The sequence below is a fragment of the Acomys minous genome (assembly GCF_964271855.1).
Source record: "Acomys minous genome assembly, chromosome: 4".
Classification (NCBI taxonomy): Eukaryota; Metazoa; Chordata; class Mammalia; order Rodentia; family Muridae; genus Acomys; species Acomys minous.
In genome coordinates this window covers 115,403,181-115,423,819 of record NC_140486.1, presented here as the reverse complement: position 1 = coordinate 115,423,819, position 20,639 = coordinate 115,403,181, and the positions used below count along the sequence as shown (strand labels likewise).

Here is a 20,639-nt window from a genome sequence, read left to right as displayed (position 1 = left end):
AACAGCACATTAAAAGGGGCAGTTGCAATGATTTTGTAAAAAGTGCTCAGTGTATAGTGGATAGCGGAAGATGATGCCACCACTCAACACAACAGGCATGTTTTGTTTAATTCTTTTTGTTTGTTTGTTTGTTTGTTTTTTTGTTTTTAGAGCCATGTCCTATGTTTATATCCACAAGACTAATTTTTGTGCCCTGGAAAAAGAATGTAGAAAGTATGTGTTCTTTGTCTTCAGATAGTATGCTAAATTATCAGGTTCCGCCGCAGGACTTAAAAGACTTTGATGGTTGAGTATATCAATTTTTTTTAAAAGATGGCTCTTTTGCTAAAGGAAATTATACTTATTTATTCAGGAGTGGAACTTTTCTCTTAGGTCCATAAAATGCTGACATAGGCTGTTTGGTTTGGTCACACAGAGTGGTTCACTTGTTTGGTTGTTAGACTACTGGCAGGCTGGATGGAGCTAGAGCACACTGTAGAGCACGTGGCTTGCATGTGTGTGGCTCTGGGTTCAGAACTGGTACCAAAAAGCAAAACCACCCGACAGTCGGCCTGGGGCTGTTGCTGGTGGTACAGCACATATTTAGCACAAGAAGTATTAAGTTCAATCCCCAGCACCTCAAATACAACTGATCTTTAATTGTCAAGAACTATTTGCTTCATAGAGTAACTTAAAAATAAGTATTTTATGAGCTGGTGTGAAGACACAGTCTGTAGTCTCAGCAGTGGGGAGGCAGATCTCTGGAGGTCAGCTGCTGTCAGCCTAGCCACATTGCTAAGCTCCAGGTTCAATAAGAGCCCTGTCAAAAAGTAAGGGAGCAATTGAGGAAGAGCCTGGACATCGGTTTCTAGCCTTCACACATACCCTTTACACCCACCTTCAGGGACATGTACACGTGCCCACACAGACATGCTCAGTACATACCTCCACTTATATTTATTTGAAAAATATTGGAAATTCAAACATAAAAGTTGAAAGATCAAAACAAAACATACTATTTCTAAACCTTGGTGTTTAAGCAAGAAAAAAAAATGCAAGTCATAGCTAAAGTGAAGTGAGGAAAGAATTACAATATATATTTTGAAGGATTGCTGTGGTAGTACCTAATGACTGAAAGATTCACAGAATTAATAAAAAGACAACCCCTTAATGCACATCTTTAATCCCAGCTCTTGGAAGGCAGAGGCAGGCAAAGCTCTGTGTTCAAGGCCAGACTGGTCTAGGTCTATCTACGTAGAAGGTTCCAGGACAGTTAGGCTGCATAGTGAGGTGCTATCTTAAAAAAAAAAAAAAAAGTCTCATCATAATATCCAGTAGATATAGATAACGGGGAGCAGGGAGTGGGTGATATTAGCTGTGACTGGAAAGATACACAGTTCCTAATGTATTAGTGTGATGGGTCAAAGTTGCACATTGGCTGGTAGTAGCTGACAGCTGTAGCTCACATACTTTGTATTTCTAGTTATTCAAAATAGTACAGTTTTTGCTAATGAAAAGTTCCATAGTATAGTGTTTATGACCCACATCTGTTCCTGGCCTTTTGCCTAAGCTCAAGTGTGGTATTTATAATCTACAGTATATTTTAAAGGATCCAGATACAAACATCTGTCTGACCATATTGATGATATGAAAGATGACTAAAGAGGTCCTCCTGAGCCTGCGGTTGTGCTGTAGGAGAACTGTAAGGGTATGAAGTGTTTTTGTAAAGTCCAAGGCAGGTGCCCAGCAAGAGCCCACACTGGGAAGTCAGCCAGCTGGGTTTGAATGTCCATTCCACTCCTCACAGCCCACTCCTCTTGGGCAGGTGTCTCAGCTTCCTTTTCATTGAGTAGTAACAGTACCTTACAGGATTATTAAACAATCAGTTGAGCCTTAGCAGTGAGTATTTCATTTTACAACTCATTCTCAGCTGTAAGATGTGAGGGTAATCTCACTGTGTTATTTAAGTACCTCTGATGGTATCCTAGGGTAAGAACAACATACTGTTCCTTGGTGACAGTGTTGTTTGAACACTAGGAATTATGGCTGAGGAGGGACTAGGCTGGCATGAAGCAAAAATCTGAGTACCTGTAAGAACTGAAAGTACACGTGTTACCTATGCAAAGATGGCTTTTCCTATTGGATGGTGATAGTGGAAAGATCATGCTTAGATGAAGGGTGTTCGTTAAGGCTGGCCTCTTTGCTGTAATATACACACCCCTCTCCTTAAGAGGCTTGGATGTCCTGGCCCACTGAATAAGGTCTAGTTGTCCTAGATTATATCATCATTTAAACGTTTATTTTATGTATCTGGGTGTTTTGCCTGTCTGTGTGTCTGGTAATCCCAGAAGTCCCAGGATAGCCTTGGATCCCCTGGAATTGGAGTTAGGGATTGTTGTGAGCCACCATGTGGATGCCAGGAATTGAACCCACATTCTCTGTAAGAGCAAGTACTCTAATTGCTGAGCCATCTCATCATCTCCTACCCAATACAGTTTTGAGTGGTTTGATTGCTAGAGCTTTGGAAGTGAGCTGATAGAATGCTAGGAGCTTCGTGGAGGAATTAATACATAGAGTGAGTACTCTTCAGTGCTCTGCTCCCTAGAATAGAGTTAGCCCTCTGTGTCTGTGGGTTCCATACTTGTAGATTCAGTGTACCATAAATTGAAACATTTAAAAAGCTATAGTGAACATGTGTAGACTGGTTTCTAGTTATCCTTGCTAAATAATAGTCTACGAGCAGTGTGTACTGTGCATTGGGCACAGATATTCTAGAGACAATGTGAAGTATACAGGATGATGTCGGTGGGTTGTTTGGGTTAGATGACACTTATGTAAGACAGTGATCATCCCTGGATTTGGGTATTGGAATGGTGGCAGAAGCAGTCCTTCAGTGACCCCAAGGCAGCTGGGCAGCTTTGCCTCCTGCTTCCATACATTCACGACTCTTGAGAAAAGTGAAAGCATTTGTGGCTCCTCAGCTTGCTGAGGGAAGCCTACAGGTTAGAGTATATCTTCTCATTTGTAATATGGGAATAAAGCAAAAGAGATTTTGTTGGCTTTAGAGGTTTTGTATGTATTTAAGCACTTCTGACATAAATATCCCCCAAGACAGTCCTTTCCTTGGAATTAATAAATTTCACCTTTTGTTTTAAAAGAGGAGAATTGGGCTAGGGAGATGGTTCAGTGGGTAAAGAGTTTGGATACAAGTATGAAGGTGAGTTTAGATCCCCACTGCCTGTGTCAGTACAGGGTGAGCATGATGGCTGCCTCTAATCCCAATACTGGGGCATAGAGATAGCTTTCTGAAGCAAACTGGCTAGCTAGACGAGATCAAATAAGACAGCCAGTGTCTACCTCTGTCCTCCATATATACACATGGCACTGAAGCACACACATGTACCAACATGTAGATGCTCATGTGCACCACAAAGGGTAAAAAGCAGAATTGATACCCACCTCATCTTTATATAGGGAACAAATCATGATATAGATAAACCTCAGTCATTTAAATGAACTGACTTAAGTGAGAGGGTTTTTGCATGTGATCTAAGAAACAAACAGTAGAACAAAGTCTGAGTGTTGGGTCTGTGGGTGCTAGGAGCTAAACCCAGATCTCTGCAAAAGCGCCTTAGGAGGTAAGCATGCTATATAGTGGTCATCTATACCCAGCCATACATTCTAAGAACCTATGTAGATGCCAAAACTCTATGTAAAACTCTGTTTTTCCCTAAGTTGAAATTTTAAATTAAGTTCAGGAAGAGACTGACAGTAACTAATAATAAAATAATCATACTATAGCATAATACGTATGTGTTTTGGGAGCCAGAGATTGGCTCAGTGGAACACTTCTTGTTGCAGAGGACACAGGGTCTATTCCAAGCACCCATATGAAAGCTTGCAGCCATCAGCAGCTCCAGTCCCAGAGGCTTCAAGGCCTTCTTGTGATCTCTGGGTACCAGGCATACACATGGTATACAGAATTACCTACAGGCAAAACACTTGTTAAAAAAAAAAAAAACTTAAAAAACGGTGTGTGCCTTGGTGACATTCTTAAGTAAAATAAAAGTTGCTTGAATATAGATGGCATAATTCTATGGCGGTCACTCTGATAACCAAAATGGCCACTAATCACTAATGGCTTCTCAGTGATTAAGGAACATACAGCATGGAGAGCAAGGATTCCCTAAAGAGATACACAGTGGGTAGGGGGCTAGGGGAGCACAAGATTTCATTATGCTAACTTAGAATAGTGTACAGTTGAGAGTAGTTTCCCATTTAATACAGTTGGGCTGCATTGATATTGAGTAATTGGATCTGGAAAGGGTAGGTAAGGGGTGTGCTTACCACACTCCATCAGAATGTTGTTCTCCAGACTCTCTTGTGTGTCAGTTCATATGTTTTAATAGTTTAAGTAGAATTTTGGAAAAACTTTTAGAAGCTGGGGAGTAAGGAATAATGACTATATTTTATATGAAAAATGATAATGGGACATAAGACATTTAGAATTTCAATCTTAAGACTAAAAAAAATATTTATTTATTATTTATACAGTATTCTGACCCTATATGTGCCTGCATGCCAGAAGAGGGCACCAGATCTCATTATAGGTGGTTATGAGCCACCATGTGGCTGCTGGGAATTGAACTGCTGGGAGAGCAGTCAGTGCTCTTAACCTCTAAGCCACCTCTCCAGCTCTAATCTTCTGATTTTCAGATAAAAAAGAAAAAAAAAAACGCAAACCCAAAACATTCCTTGGCTTTTTTTCTGAGGCCTGACCATCTTCAGCTGTCTGAAACTCTTGTTTCCTCCATTGGTTCACATTGCTGGTGACACCAAGTTATGACAGGTCCTCTCCCACTTTAGAAGTCACCAAAAAAGCATTCAGTAGTCCTGATGGGCCTTTGAAGGCTCTCTCTGCTTCTTAACTCTGTCTTGAGCTACCAAGTCATCTTGTCCCTTTAAGTAATTCTCTTTTAAGGGAAGATTTTAGGAACAAGGGTATATTATGTATAGTTTAGTGGTAGAGCACACATTTAGAATGCAGTCCATACTTAGTACTGGGGGCAAGAAAAGGGGGAGGAAGCATGGTGGCACATGCACATCTTTAGCCTCAGCACTCAGGAGGCTCATCATTTCGTTGTTTTTATGTTGACTGTGACTGCTGGAAACAAGCCCTTCATAGTGAATAGCTCTTCCAAAGAGGTTTTTTGTTTGTTTGTTTGTTTGTTTGTTTTAAATGTCTGTTTAACAGAAAGGAGAAAATTTAACTCATAGCAACCTATCTTGAAGCAGGGGAGGGCACAAATGTGTTCCGTGTAGAAGTCTCTCCTGGGGCATCGTCTGCTCTCTAAAAACACGCTTTCTGTTTTAGGGAACGAAGCACAGGAAGGACCCGTGCTCTTTGAGGACCTGCCCCCGGCCAGCAGTGCTGACTCAGGTACAGTCTCCAGGCTCTCCCAGGTGTGTGTCAACGTCTGCTCATCCTGGGATTGTAGTTGTCTCAATCTTTCTCCCTTTCCCCCATTTTTAACACACAGATGTTTTAGGTGTTGGCTGTCTTTAAGTTTTGAACCCATGGCCTCAGGTAAGGCAGAAGGACCTGCAGTAGGTAGCTCTGAGAAGTGCTGCGTAAACACCACAAGCCATTTTCTCTGGTTCAATTTAGTATTTTACTAGTTGAAGTAAAATTCAGCTCTTTTAAGACAGAATTTCTATTTCCTTTGAAATCATAGGACTTTAAAATAGGTTCCGGATATATTATTCCCTGCAGAATGAGTTGCACTGGATTGACACAAGTTTTGAGTTTGTCTTGATAACCTGTTGCATAGGTGTCCTGGTGGGATGGATTCTTAAACTGAAGCCTGGTTATTTATTTTGGGCTCACTCTGGGTTCTTCTGTGTTTCAGGATCTGGGGGACCTTTACTCTTTGATGATCTTCCACCTGCTGGCAGTGGCGATCCAGGTAGGCAAAGAGATTTCAAGGTGTGGGTGGAGATGATCTTTACTTTGCTACTATGTAAACTGTATGTATCAAGTTAAGCAGGATTTTGAAAAACATTAAATATGGTATGGATAAGTTTTATTAAGATTGAACAGGCACCCTCAGGTGGAAAAGAGATCAGAGACCTTAGCACTACATCACCATTTTGTTTCTTGTCATTAACTTTGCCTTCACCTGCTAAGCTGACTTTTAAGAATTAAGACCTAGGCACAGTGGCATCTGCCTGTTAATTCAGCATTCAGAAGGTTAAAGCAGAAGAAACTTGAGTTCCAGACTAGCCTGGGCTACACAGTGAGACCCTGTCTCAGAATAATGATATTCATTTAGAAGGGCAGAAATTCACCCTGAACTTTGATATTAACTTTTAAATAATTTTCAGTCTCCCAATCCCCACAGACACAGTTACATGACAGCGTGCTGCTCTTTTGTGTCCTGTCAGGGAGAAGGGAAGAATAAGGGGCATGGTTATGTTATAGCTGCAGCCTGGTTACTCCATCTAGTGGAAGCCTCTGACTTGGATTTGCTGTGTGGGGATTCCCTGGAAGGGCTGATGTGGTCCTGATGTTGTGGTCAAAAGTTCCATTTGTTCAGGGCTCTGTTACTCTGTCTCACAAACAAAACAAAACAGAAAGGCTCTATTTGTTGCCAAGTAGAAAGAACATTTGCTACTTTTCCAATTTTTTTTTTTTTTAAATCCCTGTGAAATCAGTAGGGTCATTTAGAAAGAGAATTTAATTGTCTTCTATAAGAATCCCAAAGTTGAGGCAAGCTTGGTGGTGCACACCTTTAATTCCAGCTCTTGGGAGGCAGAGACTGGTGGATCACTGTGAGTTTGAGGCCAGCCTGGTCTACAAAGCCAGTTCAGCACAGCCAAAGATACACAGAGAAACCCTGTCTCAAAAAAAAAAAAAAAAAAAAACCCAAAAAATTAAAAAAAAAAAGAATCTCAAAGTTTTCAGGGCTGGGATTCCTATCAAAAATTATAGCATGCTCATATCAGCCTTGAAAACTTTCTGAATGAAGTCAGTGCTCTTAATTATTGAGGATTAATATGCAAAACAAGTTTAACTTTAAAATGATTCAGCTTGGCTACTTCTTAGTTATTCATGGGGCAGAAAACACTAAAGATTAGAAGACTTATACAGTACTGTTGATGTACATTTATATTCTAGTGCCCAATATTTTGGATTTCTTGGAAAACTTGGAAAACTTCATTCTTCTCAAGTGGGCAAAAACCATTTAAGAATTGACCATGTTCTAGTCTGTACGATAAGCCCTAGTGAAGAGTGCTTAATATGCAGACCATGTCTTTAGTGCAGTGGGGTTCACCTAGAAAGGATGCAGACAGGAAAGCTTGAACCTAAACAATTAGCAGCATGGTGCTGATGGAGAGGCACCGAGAAACTCTTGTAAACACCAGGCGGTTTTCTCATTGGGATACCCTTTTTTATGCTGGATGTCATGTGTTTTGTGATAACATTGTGGGAAAAGGCCCTTTTGCGAGTAGTTGAATCTTAGCCTGGAGCTTTTTCCTTAGGTAATGAGTAGGTTGAATGGATGGCCGCAGAGAACACTTACAGACATTTGACGTAACAGGCCCACCATAGATGGCTTCTGTGCCTTACCCCTGTCAGTATTCACACAGTCCTGAAGACGGTAGGCTCGCCCTGTTATGGCTGAAGAAACTGTGGCCAGAGATTAATAACTGAAGCTAGTCCATATGCATTGCAAACACATGAGCACTGCTAGGGCGGTTAGGTAGGCATAGGTACAGCTCCAGCAGCATTCTGTGCCTTTCAGGTAGAACCTGCCTTTTAACTTCATTTGAGCCTTTTAGGAGCCTGTTAACTTCTTTGGGAGCATGTTGCGGTTGATTTACCAACATGGCCTAATAATGTCTATAATTATTACTAAGGCAGTATTTTCTAACCCACTAGCAACCAATCAGGACATAGACCCCTGTTATATTTTAAAATAGCCTTAGTTATTTTGCCCTGGGGCAGGGCAAATATTAATCCCCTAAACTACTTCCCATAGTGCGACAGGTATGGGATCCCTGCCCCAATCCCATGCCATTTGCTTCTAATAATTTCTATCAAGCTACCTCCCATCCATAATCCCAAATACTTGCTAATGTTCTTCATCTGGGCCAAATCCTCCATCCATGCTGGCCATGTCCTTTTCCTCCGTCTAACCCATGATGGCAAGCCTTCTTCTCTCTCTCCTCTGGTCTCTCTCCTCCCAAGATTCTCCCTGTCTCTCCAAGCCCGGGAACCCTAGCCACACCTATCCCATTTGCCCTGCCCAGGTATGATGGCCTTTTATTGGTCAAATAGGTTAGACTCTAGGTGAGGTACTGCTGGGTCACAGAGACAGCAAGCAGTAATTAGCATCAAAATACATCAGACCAACCTCCAACAGGAACATAAGAGTTTTTTTTACAACTTTCAGGAATTTCCCTGTTGGTCACTCAGGGTCTGTGGATTAGCACATCATAAATATGCTTCAGGCTAAAAGTTTGTTTGTATACAAAATTCTGCTACTGAGAAATCTCCTGGACAGAGACTCTTGGGTTCTTGATTCTGCCTGGATGTTGCCCTGTCTTCTATCTCCCACCAGAAGTCCTAGCCCCAGGCACTGTCCGTGCTGGTTCTTATGTCTCTAGGCTAGACTAGATGGAGCCTAGTCTACTGGAGACTCGCTCTGCACTCTACAGCTGCTTCTGTCTGGCTTTTACTTCATTTCTAGGTTCTCTTGCCACTTCAGTTTCCCAGGTGGTGAAGAACGAAGGGAAAGGAGCAAAGAGGAAAACCCCCGAGGAAGAGAAGAATGGCGGTGAAGAGCTTGTGGAAAAGAAAGTTTGTAAAGGTTTTCAGACAGTTTGAAAACAAATGTATTAGATTTCTTATCTTAAACATCCCAGAGCAAAACCAGTCCCAGCTTCCTAACTGTAGTACTTCTCGGTGTTTAAGAAGTGGACTCGGCTCCCTTTTGCAAATAATTTCTAAGACTACCTTTGCTTTTCATGTGCTTGCCTGACCTGACAGGAAACCACATTGCTCTTTAGTGTTGAAAAGGACCTATGTTTTTTTTTTCTTAGTCCTTTTCAGAAATGATTGACTTTTGATTATCCATTCCTTCTGACTACCAGTCTTTGTTTAGAAATTCTTGATTAGCTATGACTAAGAAAAATAGCTATAAGCTTTCACTTCCTGAACAGACTGAAATGGCTGTCGACTTCATTTCCTTTATTAATTGAGAGAAATGGCTGCAGACTTTGACTTTCTGTACTGTCTGAGAGAAATGTCTGTAGACTTTCACCTCCTTTGCTGTCTGAGAGAAATGGCTGCAGACGTTCACTTCCTGTACTGTCTGAGAGAAATGGCTGTAGACTTTCACTTCCTCTACTGTCTGAGAGAAATGGCTGTAGACTTTCACTTCCTGTACTATCTGAGAGAAATGGCTGTAGACTTTCACTTCCTCTACTGTCTGAGAGAAATGGCTGCAGACTTTCACTTCCTGTACTATCTGAGAGAAATGGCTGTAGACTTTCACTTCCTCTACTGTCTGAGAGAAATGGCTGCAGACTTTCACTTCCTGTACTGTCTGAGAGAAATGGCTGTAGACTTTCACTTCCTGTACTGTCTGAGAGAAATGGCTGCAGACTTTCACTTCCTCTACTGTCTGAGAGAAATGGCTGCAGACTTTCACTTCCTTTACTGTCTAAGAGAAATGGCTGCAGACTTTCACTTCCTTTACTAAGAGAAATGGCTGTAGACTTTCACTTCCTTTGCTGTCTGAGAGAAATGGCTGCAGACTTTCACTTCCTTTACTGTCTGAGAGAAATGGCTGCAGACTTTCACTTCCTTTACTAAGAGAAATGGCTGTAGACTTTCGCTTCCTGTACTGACTGAGAAATGGCTGCAGACTTTCACTTCCTGTACTGTCTGAGAGAAATGGCTGCAGACTTTCACTTCCTTTACTGTCTGAGAGAAATGGCTGCAGACTTTCACTTCCTTTACTGTCTGAGAGAAATGGCTGCAGACTTTCACTTCCTTTACTGTCTTGAGAGAAATGGCTGCAGACTTTCACTTCCTGTACTGACTGAGAGAAATGGCTGCAGACTTTCACTTCCTTTACTGTCTAAGAGAAATGGCTGCAGACTTTCACTTCCTTTACTAAGAGAAATGGCTGTAGACTTTCACTTCCTGTACTATCTGAGAGAAATGGCTGCAGACTTTCACTTCCTGTACTGACTGAGAAATGGCTGTAGACTTTCACTTGCTGTACTGACTGAGAAATGGCTGTAGACTTTTGCTTCCTGATTGCTCTGTCATTTGCCACAAATAATCTCCTCAGTGAGAGCCATAGCAGTAATGTAGCAGTGCTTTTGGGACATGGCCAAAGGCATCTCTTGTAGAAGTGCTCCAGGAGTCAGTAGAGAACTTAAACTAGCCAGCCTTTAGATTTGATTCCGTGCTAGAGAAGACTCTCTACTCCTTCACTTCCTCAGTTGGAATTAAAGTGACTATTACACCATTGGTAGGTAGCCTAGAGCATGCAAATACATATTTTCAGCGTCTCCAGCAGAGTATTTGGCAACTCCACTGATTGGAATTTCTTTAGAAATGGGAGTTTTTCTATTCTCATTACATTGTCACCAGATGAAATTTACGCTGAGGGCTCTCTTCCCGTCTCCTTAGTCCCATGTCTGCATGAGGCAGTACTTCTTTGACTCTCACTCCTTAGTGGAGCTCTTCTGTGTTCACCACTGACTTCATTTGTCTGCCACAGCTCCAGGCTTTCTGGCAGAACCCTGATTGGCTACAGACTTATGACTAGGGAGATGCCTTGAGGGATGTTGCTTATTTGTATTACTGTGATGATGCTGAGTAAGGCTGCCATAGTACTTCTTATTTGCTCTGGGACTAGGGCTTCCTAGAGAGTGAGACACAGTTTTGTATTGGCTTTTTGTTTTCTTTCCTCAGCCTCTTCAGTGATCTTTGGTTTGAAAGGCTATGTGGCAGAGCGGAAGGGTGAGAGGGAGGAGATGCAAGACGCCCATGTCATCCTGAATGATATCACTCAGGAGTGTAATCCTCCATCTTCCCTCATGTAAGTACTTGTATTCCAGCAAGCTTGGGTGACTTTGTTTACCCTCCATTCTTTGGGCTGTGTGCTTCCCCAAGAAAGACTGATGTAATGAGCAGCCTGCTTTTTGCATCAGTGGATCTTAGATGGGAGAATATTTTTGAGATATTTGTTAGCATCTGAGGATATTTTTGTTGTCATGGTGGAGCAGCCAGTGGCTATTGGTGAATAAAGACCAGAATATTACTTTGCTAAATGTGGGACTGCCCTTTAGCAAAGATTTGGCCAGCCTGACATTTCAGCCGGCCTGCCCCTGAGCACTGAGTGGGAAGTGCCTCCCTGCCATGGACTTCACAGTGACTGATCAGCTCTGGCTGTGCTCTTACTCTATGTCCCAGAGAGTGGATGGGCTGGAAGGCGCTGAGCAAGGTCTGTGGGAATGTGGGTGTGGTGGTGCATGCTTGTCATCCTATCCTGAATTCCCAGCACTCTGTGTAGTTCTGGCAGCCCAGAACTACAAACCGAGGCTCTGCCTCCAAAAAAAGAACAAAGCAAACACAGCAGAGAGATGGCACTGGAAGAGGCTGTGCAGATGGTTAGGGCCCAGAAAGACTAAAAAGTCCAAATGGCCTGGAAGAAGGCAGTGTTTTCTGCAGCTGCACACAGGGCATTGAGGCTTCTGATCATTTCTCAGACAGCAGCATATTGCACAAATGCTAACATTATGTCATATACATGGTATTAAGTGTTGAATAATTGCATAATGTACTTACTGTGGCTTTCCCTGATATTAGTTGTTTATTAACATACAGTGTGCTAACAGCCATTGTCTAATTCATCATTATGGCTGCTGCAGAGCCAGTGACCATGACAGAGATAAGAACATAATGGTTTCAAAGCCAGGAGAGGGCCTTGGGAAGTGTCTGTCCCGAGGTGATGCCTAATCACACAATGACAGGTTCCAGGTTGTAAGCCAGATGAGGCTGTTTTCTAGTGGCTCATGTCTTAACATTGCAAAGGAATTTTTAAAAGTTTGAAATAAAAGTTGACTTTAGCACTAAAAGGCATTTCTCATAGATAGTTTTCAAATTAAATTTTATTATTTAAATCATTGAATTATAATTAATAGTATTTTAGTAATTTATTAATATTAAAATTATTGTGTATGCTTATGATGTGGGTGGAGGGTACATACATGACATGTCAGTGGATAACTTTGTTGGGTTGGTTTCTCCATTTACCGTTGCCTGAATTCTAGGAATTGAATGCAGGTTGTCAGGCTTTCAAGGCAAGTTCTTTACCTAGTGAGCCATGTAGTTGGTCCTGAAGTACGTTGTTTGTTTTCTGTTTTTGTTTTTGTTCTTTAAGATTTTAAACTGGGTGTTTAAAGCCTTTTTTTCCCCCTTTGGATTTTCAAGACAGGGTTTCTCAGTGTAGCCTTGGCTGTCCTGGACTCACTTTCGTAGACCAGGCTGGCCTTGAACTCAGAGATCTGCTTGTCTCTGCCTCTGCCTACCCAAGTACTGGGGCTACAGGAGTGTGCTACCTCATCTGGTTCCTAAAGTAGGTTTTTATTTTTTGGAGACATGGTAGCACTGTTTATCCTTGGCTGGCTCAATATGTAGACCAGGCTGCACTTGAACTCAGAGATCCGCCTGCCTCTCTGCCTCCCAAGTGCTGTGATTAAAGGCATGTGCTGGGGCTAGAGAGATGGTTCAGTGATTAAGAGAACTGGCTGCTCTTCCAAAGGACCTGGGTTCAACTGTCAGCACCCACATGGCAGCTCACAACTGTCTGTAACTCCAGTTCCAGCATATCTTCACACAGACATATATGTAGGTAAAACACCAGTGCATATAAGATAAAAATAAATAATTTGGTTTTTTTAAGGCATATGCTATCACACCTGTCTGTTTGTTTGTTTGTTTGGTTTGGTTTGTTTTTTTTAGTGGCTTTTACCACATACGTGGGTTTTCTGACAAAAGCTGAACAGGAACTAGGACTAAGACTGTCACCATAAGCTTTGAAGTTAGATATTAAGTAACAATCCTGTAACTTCTCCCTTGTTCTTATGGACATTTTTGACAAGAATCTTGGATGACTAACTTTTTTCATTTGTTAAAGTCTAGTTAAACAGGATAAAAGTTCTGGACTCTAATTTTACTGTCTGAGAAATTATACAGCTTAGTTATACATTTTTGTTGTTTTGCTGTTTTGTTTTTCAAGACAGCCTTGGCTGTCTTGGATCTCACTTTGTAGACCTGTAGACCAGGCTGGCCTCAAGCTCACAGAGATTCTCCTGCCTCTGCCTCCCTGAGTGCTTGGCTTAAAGATGTGTACCACCACCCAGCTACTTTTATATCTTTATTTATTTATTTTATGTGTGTAAGTGTTTGCCTTCGTGTATGTATATGCACCACTGCCTGCCCGGTGCCCATGGAGGCCAGAAGAGGGCTTTGAATCCCATGGAACTGGAGTTAGGGATTGTGAACTACCATGTGGTGTTGGGAACTGAACCTGGGTATTCTTCAAGAACAAGTGCTCTAAACTGCTGAGCCATCTCTCTGGCCCACAGCTTAGTTTTGGAAACAAATGTGGTTTTGTTTGTTTTGTGTCTTAAGATAGGGTCTCACTCTGAAGGCTAGGCTGGTCTTGAAACTGGCAGTGTAGCCAGGCTGGCTTCAAACTCATAGCAGTTCTCCTGCTCCTGCTTCTGGGATTACAGGTGTAAGCTGCTATACTGGACTCAAATTTGAGTTTCTAACAATTAAAATGGATGAAAGTTATTTAAATATTTATCTCTTAAACATTATTACCTTTACCCCCATTGTATGTCAGTGTGACTGGTGTCTCAACAGCGTTTCTGCCCCCCCCCCACCCCCGTGTTCTCTCTCTTTTTTTTCAATAATTTATTTTTACTTTATGTGTACTGGTATTTGCCTGCATGTATGTCAGTGTGAGGGTGTCAGATCTTGGAGTTAAAGAGAGTTATGAGCTGCCATGTGGTTGCTGGGAATTGGCCTTGCATCTTCTGGAAGAGCAGTCAGTGCTCTTAACTGCTGAGCCATCTTCCCAGCCCCATGACTTGTTTTATCTTGCCGTTCATTGCTTGAGATAAGACTTCAAAGCTTTGATGTGGTGATACCTGTATGTAATCTGAGGACTCCGAAGCAGGGGTGCAGTGGTCTGTAATTGGAGGCCAGACTAGGCTAAATATGGAGCCCGCATATCAAAATTAATGAAACCGGCTTCAGTAAGAGGTGTGATCTTTGATGTAAGTACATAACTGATTTTTAATTCCTTCTTCCAGTACTCGGGTTTCATACTTCGCTGTTTTTGATGGACATGGAGGAATTCGAGCCTCAAAATTTGCTGCACAGAATTTGCACCAGAACTTAATCAGGAAATTTCCTAAAGGTGAGTCTGTGAACATTTGACTTGCCTCTGCTGTTTGCATGGCTGAGTCTGTCAGATAGGTTATTTTGCTTTGGCAAAAGTCATTGATGGGCCTGGGGATACAGCACAGTGGGTAGTTTACTTGCATTGCATACATGAGGCCCTAGATTCAGTCCTTGGTACCCTATACTGGGCAGTATGGTTCATGAGGCAGGAGAGAGAGGGTCAAGGTCATTCTCACCTACACAGTAAGTTTGAAGCCATCCTGGCCTACATGAAACTGTCTCAAAAAAAAACCCAAAACAACCAAACAACAAGAAAACAAATGTCTTTGGTTGGTAAAGGAGTGAGCTTTGTGATCAAAAGAAAGGGGCTGTGTGAATAGAGCAGCATTTTTTGGCTTCTTGTCAAGTGTCTGGGCTGTGCTTAGTGTCTTGTCTGCCTCTACATTGGGGAAGCCAGTACAACCAAATTCACATGGTGCTCCTGCAGGTGAGGAACAGCTTGTTAATAAGGACATGCTTAGGAAAAAGTTCCTATGTGACAACGACAGTGGGCAGCAGTCTTGCCCTCCTGAGAGGTTACTGAGAGGTTACTGTGTTTGACCCTTCCCTACCAGGAGATGTGATCAGTGTGGAGAAAACTGTGAAGAGATGCCTGCTGGATACTTTCAAGCACACAGATGAAGAGTTCCTGAAACAAGCTTCAAGCCAGTGGGTATAACTCCCTGCAGAATGCTAAGTGCATGGTGCTTTCCTGAAGACGGTTCAGGTCTTGTGATACTGTTTAGCATAGTGCTTTCTGTCTTGAAAGTACCCAGCACCATGTAAGCTCTTAAAACCATTAACTACAAAGGATATGAGGCCAGTGAGATGGTCAAGATTTGCCATTATTTCTCATGACATGAGTTCAATCCCTGTAACTCATATAGTAGCACTCCTCAAAAGCTGGCCTTGCCCTCCACACACATGCATGCACATACATGCAATAATAACAATTTTTAAATAAATAAAAGCAGAAAAAGAAAAAAAAAATGCCCGCCCCGCCTCAAGACAGGGTTTCTCTCTGTAGCCCTGGCTGCATGGACTCAGTTCCATAGTGATCTTGAATTCAATAGTGATCTGCCTGCCTCTGCCTCACAAGTGCTGGGATTAAAGGTGTGCGCCACCACGCCCTGAAGAAAAATGCTTAAAATTAAAATGTTGGAATTTCAGAGATACCTCAGTGGTTAAGAGGACTGACTGCTCTTCCAGAGGACCCAGGTTCAGTTTCTACCACACATGGACACCCCCCCCACCCCCGCTACCATGGTGGCTCAAAAGTATCTGTAACTCCAGTTCCAAGGGGTTTAATGCCCTTTTCTGGTCTGTAGGTGTGCACTTGCATACATGTAGGCAAGATACATGTATACATAAAATAAATCTTTTAAAAATGTGCATATCTCTGCATCACAATTATGAAAGATCTGACTCGGGCCATGTTAGAAGTGTTTGGTGTTTATTTTTTATTTTTATTTTTTTGAAAGAGGGTTTCATTGTGTATCCCTGGCTGGCCTAGAACTCAGAGTTCTGCCTGCCTCTGCCTCTAGAGTGCTGGAATCAAAGGTATGTGTGGACATTCCAAGCCTAAACTAAAAAGTTTTGTTTTAGCTTATTGTTCTGGACTTGAGGCACCGCATAGGGTAACCCAGGTAGTTTGGCCCTTTGACTCAAGTGGCACACGATGGTAGGAGTATCAGAATGAGTGGTCATATCTGAGCCAGACAGTAAGAGACCAGGAAAATGGGCCAGAGCCCCCACAGCCCTCCACAAGGGCACACCTGCAGTAAGATCTCACAACTCACAGTGACCTAAGCCCTCTCATAAGACCCCATCTCCTAGAAGCCCACTGTAATTCCTAATAGTGTCACCATGGGGTCCCAGCCTTTGACATAGGGACATTTGGGGACACCACCTATGTTCAAACTATGAAGTAGTTTAGAGGATACACTCTGTTTTAGCCTGACAGACTTGCTGCTTGGCTCTAGAAGTTAGTCTCGGGGCACTCGCCAGTAGTTGGTGACTGTGTTTCTGATGTGTTTCCCCAGGAAGCCTGCCTGGAAAGATGGGTCCACTGCCACATGTGTCCTGGCTGTGGACAACACCCTGTATATCGCCAACCTTGGAGATAGTCGGGTATGTGATAGTCTGAGCCATTTGCTTAGGTGACAGCATGTCTCAAGGAGAGAACCTCAGCAAGTTAGTGTTGGTAGTTGGTTGGGCCTTCTTGTGGGGTTGCTACGAGGAGTGTTTCAGTGTGTACTCGGGAAAGAATCAACAGTCTGTTCTCCCAGAGGACCCTGAGCTGTCTGTTTTAATACCTAATCCCTGTTTCTCCCCCCCAGTGGCTTTCTTCGTATGTATACTGTTAAGGGACACTGTGGTTTGGAGTGAAGTCAGTGTGCAAGTAGCTTAGGTCCTCATTTTTCTGACTCTGTTGGTATTGAGTGAAGATATTAACATTGCATTTACAAACTGGTGTGACCTCAGAGGAGCTTGAATGCTGTGAAAGGAAAGTACAAGGCCCAGCGCACCTGCAGAGCCCAGGGAAAGCCCAAGAGGTGTAGGAAATGGCCTCATGGTTCAATGCATGATGCTTTTCCGTCCAGCCCTGTGTCCTTTGGTTCAGTGACTACGAGCACTAAGCAGCCTCTACAGCCCCTGTCCTCTGGTGCTTAGGGCTGGCCACTCATCAGCAGGAGTGCAGCTGAGAGCTGCGTGGCAGCCTGTCCTCATAGGGCTATGTTCTTGGGAGACTCTGTAGACTAGTTCTAGTGTACAGGTGTTTAGGACAAGTACCTCCAACCACAGCAGGGGGAAAGTGTGCCTCCTCCAAACTCCTCAAACCCAGACCCAGGCTGAACCCTGGTTCTTTGTGTGACTTCAGGCATATTACTCCTCTGCACTTCAGCATCCTCTGGACACAATAACCATGGTCATGGGAGCACACACAGGGGAGCAATGCTTGCTTGCCCATAGCCTCACCTCTCAGAGATAAAGTCACAGACTTCTGATTTTGACTGTGGTATTTGTCAGATGCCTCCCTTCTGGGTCATTGATGCAACTGACAATGGCCATGTGAGTGATTGGCTGTGGTCAACCAGCAAGGCTTATGCCAGAATTGGCACCAAAACTGGCAATTTCTAATTCTAAATGTGAGAACAACTTTCCTGTTTTCTATTTCTATAATGCTGGATTCTCTGAACCTGTGTGTGTCAGCAGGCAGCTGAATGTGAAGTCACTGTGAGTGTGTCTCCCTTCAACAAATACCTAGATGCTGCTCACTGAATTCCACGGCTTGTGATCTCTGTCTTCCCAGGCAATCCTGTGTCGATATAATGAGGAAAGCCAGAAACATGCAGCCTTAAGTCTCAGCAAAGAGCACAACCCAACTCAGTATGAGGAGCGCATGAGGATACAGAAGGCCGGAGGCAATGTCAGGTATGGGAGACTTGTGGGATCCCCAGGAACTGAGGCCTCATACATGTGAGGATTGCATGTGCAGGGGACGCAGTGTAGTAAGGCCCATCTCAGGTCTCCAGTGCATATAAACAACTTGTAGTTCACTCATGTCTCAGTAGAGGTAGAGAGTAAGTGAGAACTATGTCTCCCTGACTGAGCAGAAAGACAAAACCTGTCTCAAGTCAATACTTACCATTCACTATTGTCAGTGTGTCTGAGAAGCTTCTTAAATAATGTCCTTGTTTGGTTACTCTTCATTTTTGATATAGGGTCTCATGTAGCCCAGGCTGGTCTCGGACTTAGTCTATAGCCAAAGTTGGCCTTAAACTCCTGATCTTCCTGCCTCAAACTCCTCACTGCTGGAATTATTGGCCTGCCTTACCATGCCAGCTTACATACTGCCCTCCGTTGTACTGAATAAATTAAGTGTGGAGTGTGGCCACTGTAGTTGTAGCTTGTGTGGCCAGAGGAGGCTAAATGAGGGCTTCATTCTTCCACGTCAGGGACATTGCCTTCTGAGTGTGACCACAAATGTTTTCTGCTTCTTCCTACAACTTGTCCTTTAAAGTTCTTGTTCTGTTGGAGATAAATGGTTAAAAATCTACTTTTAGCCAAGCTTCTGGGATACTTTAAAACTGAAATTCCTATAGCTGAGAGCCTGTCTGTTAACTTCCCAGTCTCCACTGCATTCAGAGCCATGCTCAGGCCCTCAATGGGTGGGCTCCAACAAGCTGTTCCTTAGAGAAAAATGAAGTGGAAGGCCAGAGACTGGCAGAGCCTTGTCCCAGAGCAGTGGTTTACTCTCCTGCCTGAGCTAGGATTGCTTCTCTCTTCCTCTAGGTTTAATTAAAATTTTCAAACATGGAAAACTAAGTTAAAAATAGCAAAGTAAGTTCATGATTTCCCACTGGACTCTGGTTAGCGATTGCCGTGTTGCTTTCTGTGTGTGTAAGACTGGAATAGGCATTTGCTATATATAGATGTGTGGACACTGACATCCATGCATATCATAACTGAGAATTTCATACATGTAGTCTATGTGTTTTTATTGTGCCCTCTCTCCATAATATGTCCTCTCCAAATTGTATGTCCTCTTTTTTCAAGCTTGAATTTCATATTAGGCTTTGAACTGTATTAGTCTAGTCTAGCACCTACTGAAAGTCACCAGCATTCTGAACTACCCGTTTCTTCACTGTATCTTTCAAAGTATCCCTCACAACTGGAAGTCAGAGTTAAAGCCTTCTTTTGATTCAAATTGTTGGAGCTAGAGACACCTCCTAACAGTTAAGAACATTTACTGCTCTTATTGACTTGGGTTCAATTCCTAGCACCCATACACTCAAAACGACTGTAACTTCAGCTCTGTAGATACCTGCATGCACATAGTGCATACAAGCACACACAGGCACATAGACATAAACACAAAACAAAACAAACATGTTTAGATTCCCCCTCCCGCCCTTGCATTGGCAAAGATGTTTATTGTGGGATGTAGCTTAGTAGCCACTCTGCCACCATGAACAGCCCTGGGGTTGAGTAACAGCACTGAAAATAAAATCATGGGACTGCTCTGTCCTGCAGAAGACTGTGCTGTCTGTGAACATGAGCCTCAGTTCTCAGCCCTGTGCTCAAGGCATGCCACTGCATGATGCCTTCCTGTAATCAGCGATGGTTTGCAGAGGTGCATCATGGTACTATTTCCTGTCTGCAAACCACCTTTCTCTGCTTTCAGGAAAGGCTCTCCTCATGGGTAGAGAGCAGAATTTCTTCTGAAAAGTGTGTGTGTGTGTGTGTGTTGGGGGAGGGGGGATGGCTAAATCTTAGTTCAAAGACTGAAAAGAGATCCTGACCTGGGTGGGGTCTTTTGTTTTGCTCCCTGCTGTGTGTCCTGTCTGTGAACTGCTGTGTGAGTCATGCTTTTATTGCTGTGGTAGGCTGGTCCCCTCGGCGCCTCCACTACCCTATTTACATGTGCCACGGGCTTTAAGAACTAGATCTTGTGCTAAGTGCTCATTTCATCAGGGATGGTTCAAGAGCAGAGAAGAAACACTGTGCACATAAAATTATAGGCCAGTAGGGATTTCATAGCCCAGACTTCTCAGTATAGTATTTTCTCTTTGATTCAATATTTGTATTTTGTTTCTACTGAAAACTTGGTTTGAAATAAAAGTGTATTTTTTGTCCAGATAGTTTCAAAATCATAGCCACAAAGTTAACAACTGTTTAAGAATGAACATGTTCCTTGGTGTTTTGCTGTACTTGAAATGTAATTCTTTGTAGTTATACTATCACAGTGCTGTGTGCAGGGTGACAGTCACATACTGTGTGTCTGCCAGGGATCCTGTCAGTACCGTGTGCAGCGTGAAGGGACTGTTCTCATTGTGCTTCTGTTACTGCCTTGGTTATTAAGATCATTAGTTTCAGTTTTCAGTTTCAAGGCTTTTCCCCTATAAGTTGCATGAAAGATGGAAGTCTTTGTTTTGTTGGTGGGATGGAGAAAGAGGCAGCCACTGTGTGGACACTGCAGTCTACAGTGGGATCACACCAGACTCAGCAATAGTTCCCTCTACACCAGCGGTTTCCAATCTGTGGGGCAGGATCCCTTTGTGGGTTGAACAACCCTTTCACAGGGTCCCAAATCAGATAGTTACATTAGAGTCATAACATT

At 42.9% G+C, this 20,639-nt stretch overlaps 1 protein-coding gene across 4 annotated transcripts in view; it reads left to right on the top strand.

The window, feature by feature from the left end:
• The window catches only part of ILKAP (ILK associated serine/threonine phosphatase), a 28,063-nt gene that overhangs the window by 2,842 nt on the left and 4,582 nt on the right, over nucleotides 1-20,639 (top strand). Inside the window, exons 2-9 of one of the 4 annotated variants that reach the window (XM_084780483.1) lie at nucleotides 5,354-5,419; nucleotides 5,889-5,945; nucleotides 8,733-8,846; nucleotides 10,973-11,099; nucleotides 14,386-14,492; nucleotides 15,091-15,184; nucleotides 16,558-16,645; nucleotides 17,829-17,950. In XM_084780483.1, the coding sequence (XP_084636609.1) occupies nucleotides 5,354-5,419; nucleotides 5,889-5,945; nucleotides 8,733-8,846; nucleotides 10,973-11,099; nucleotides 14,386-14,492; nucleotides 15,091-15,184; nucleotides 16,558-16,645; nucleotides 17,829-17,950 (775 nt within the window). Of the gene's footprint in view, nucleotides 1-5,353; nucleotides 5,420-5,888; nucleotides 5,946-8,732; nucleotides 8,853-10,972; nucleotides 11,100-14,385; nucleotides 14,493-15,090; nucleotides 15,185-16,557; nucleotides 16,646-17,828; nucleotides 17,951-20,639 lie in introns of those variants that run through there. The other 3 variants (XM_084780482.1, XM_084780484.1, XM_084780485.1) reach the window with 3 other exon arrangements.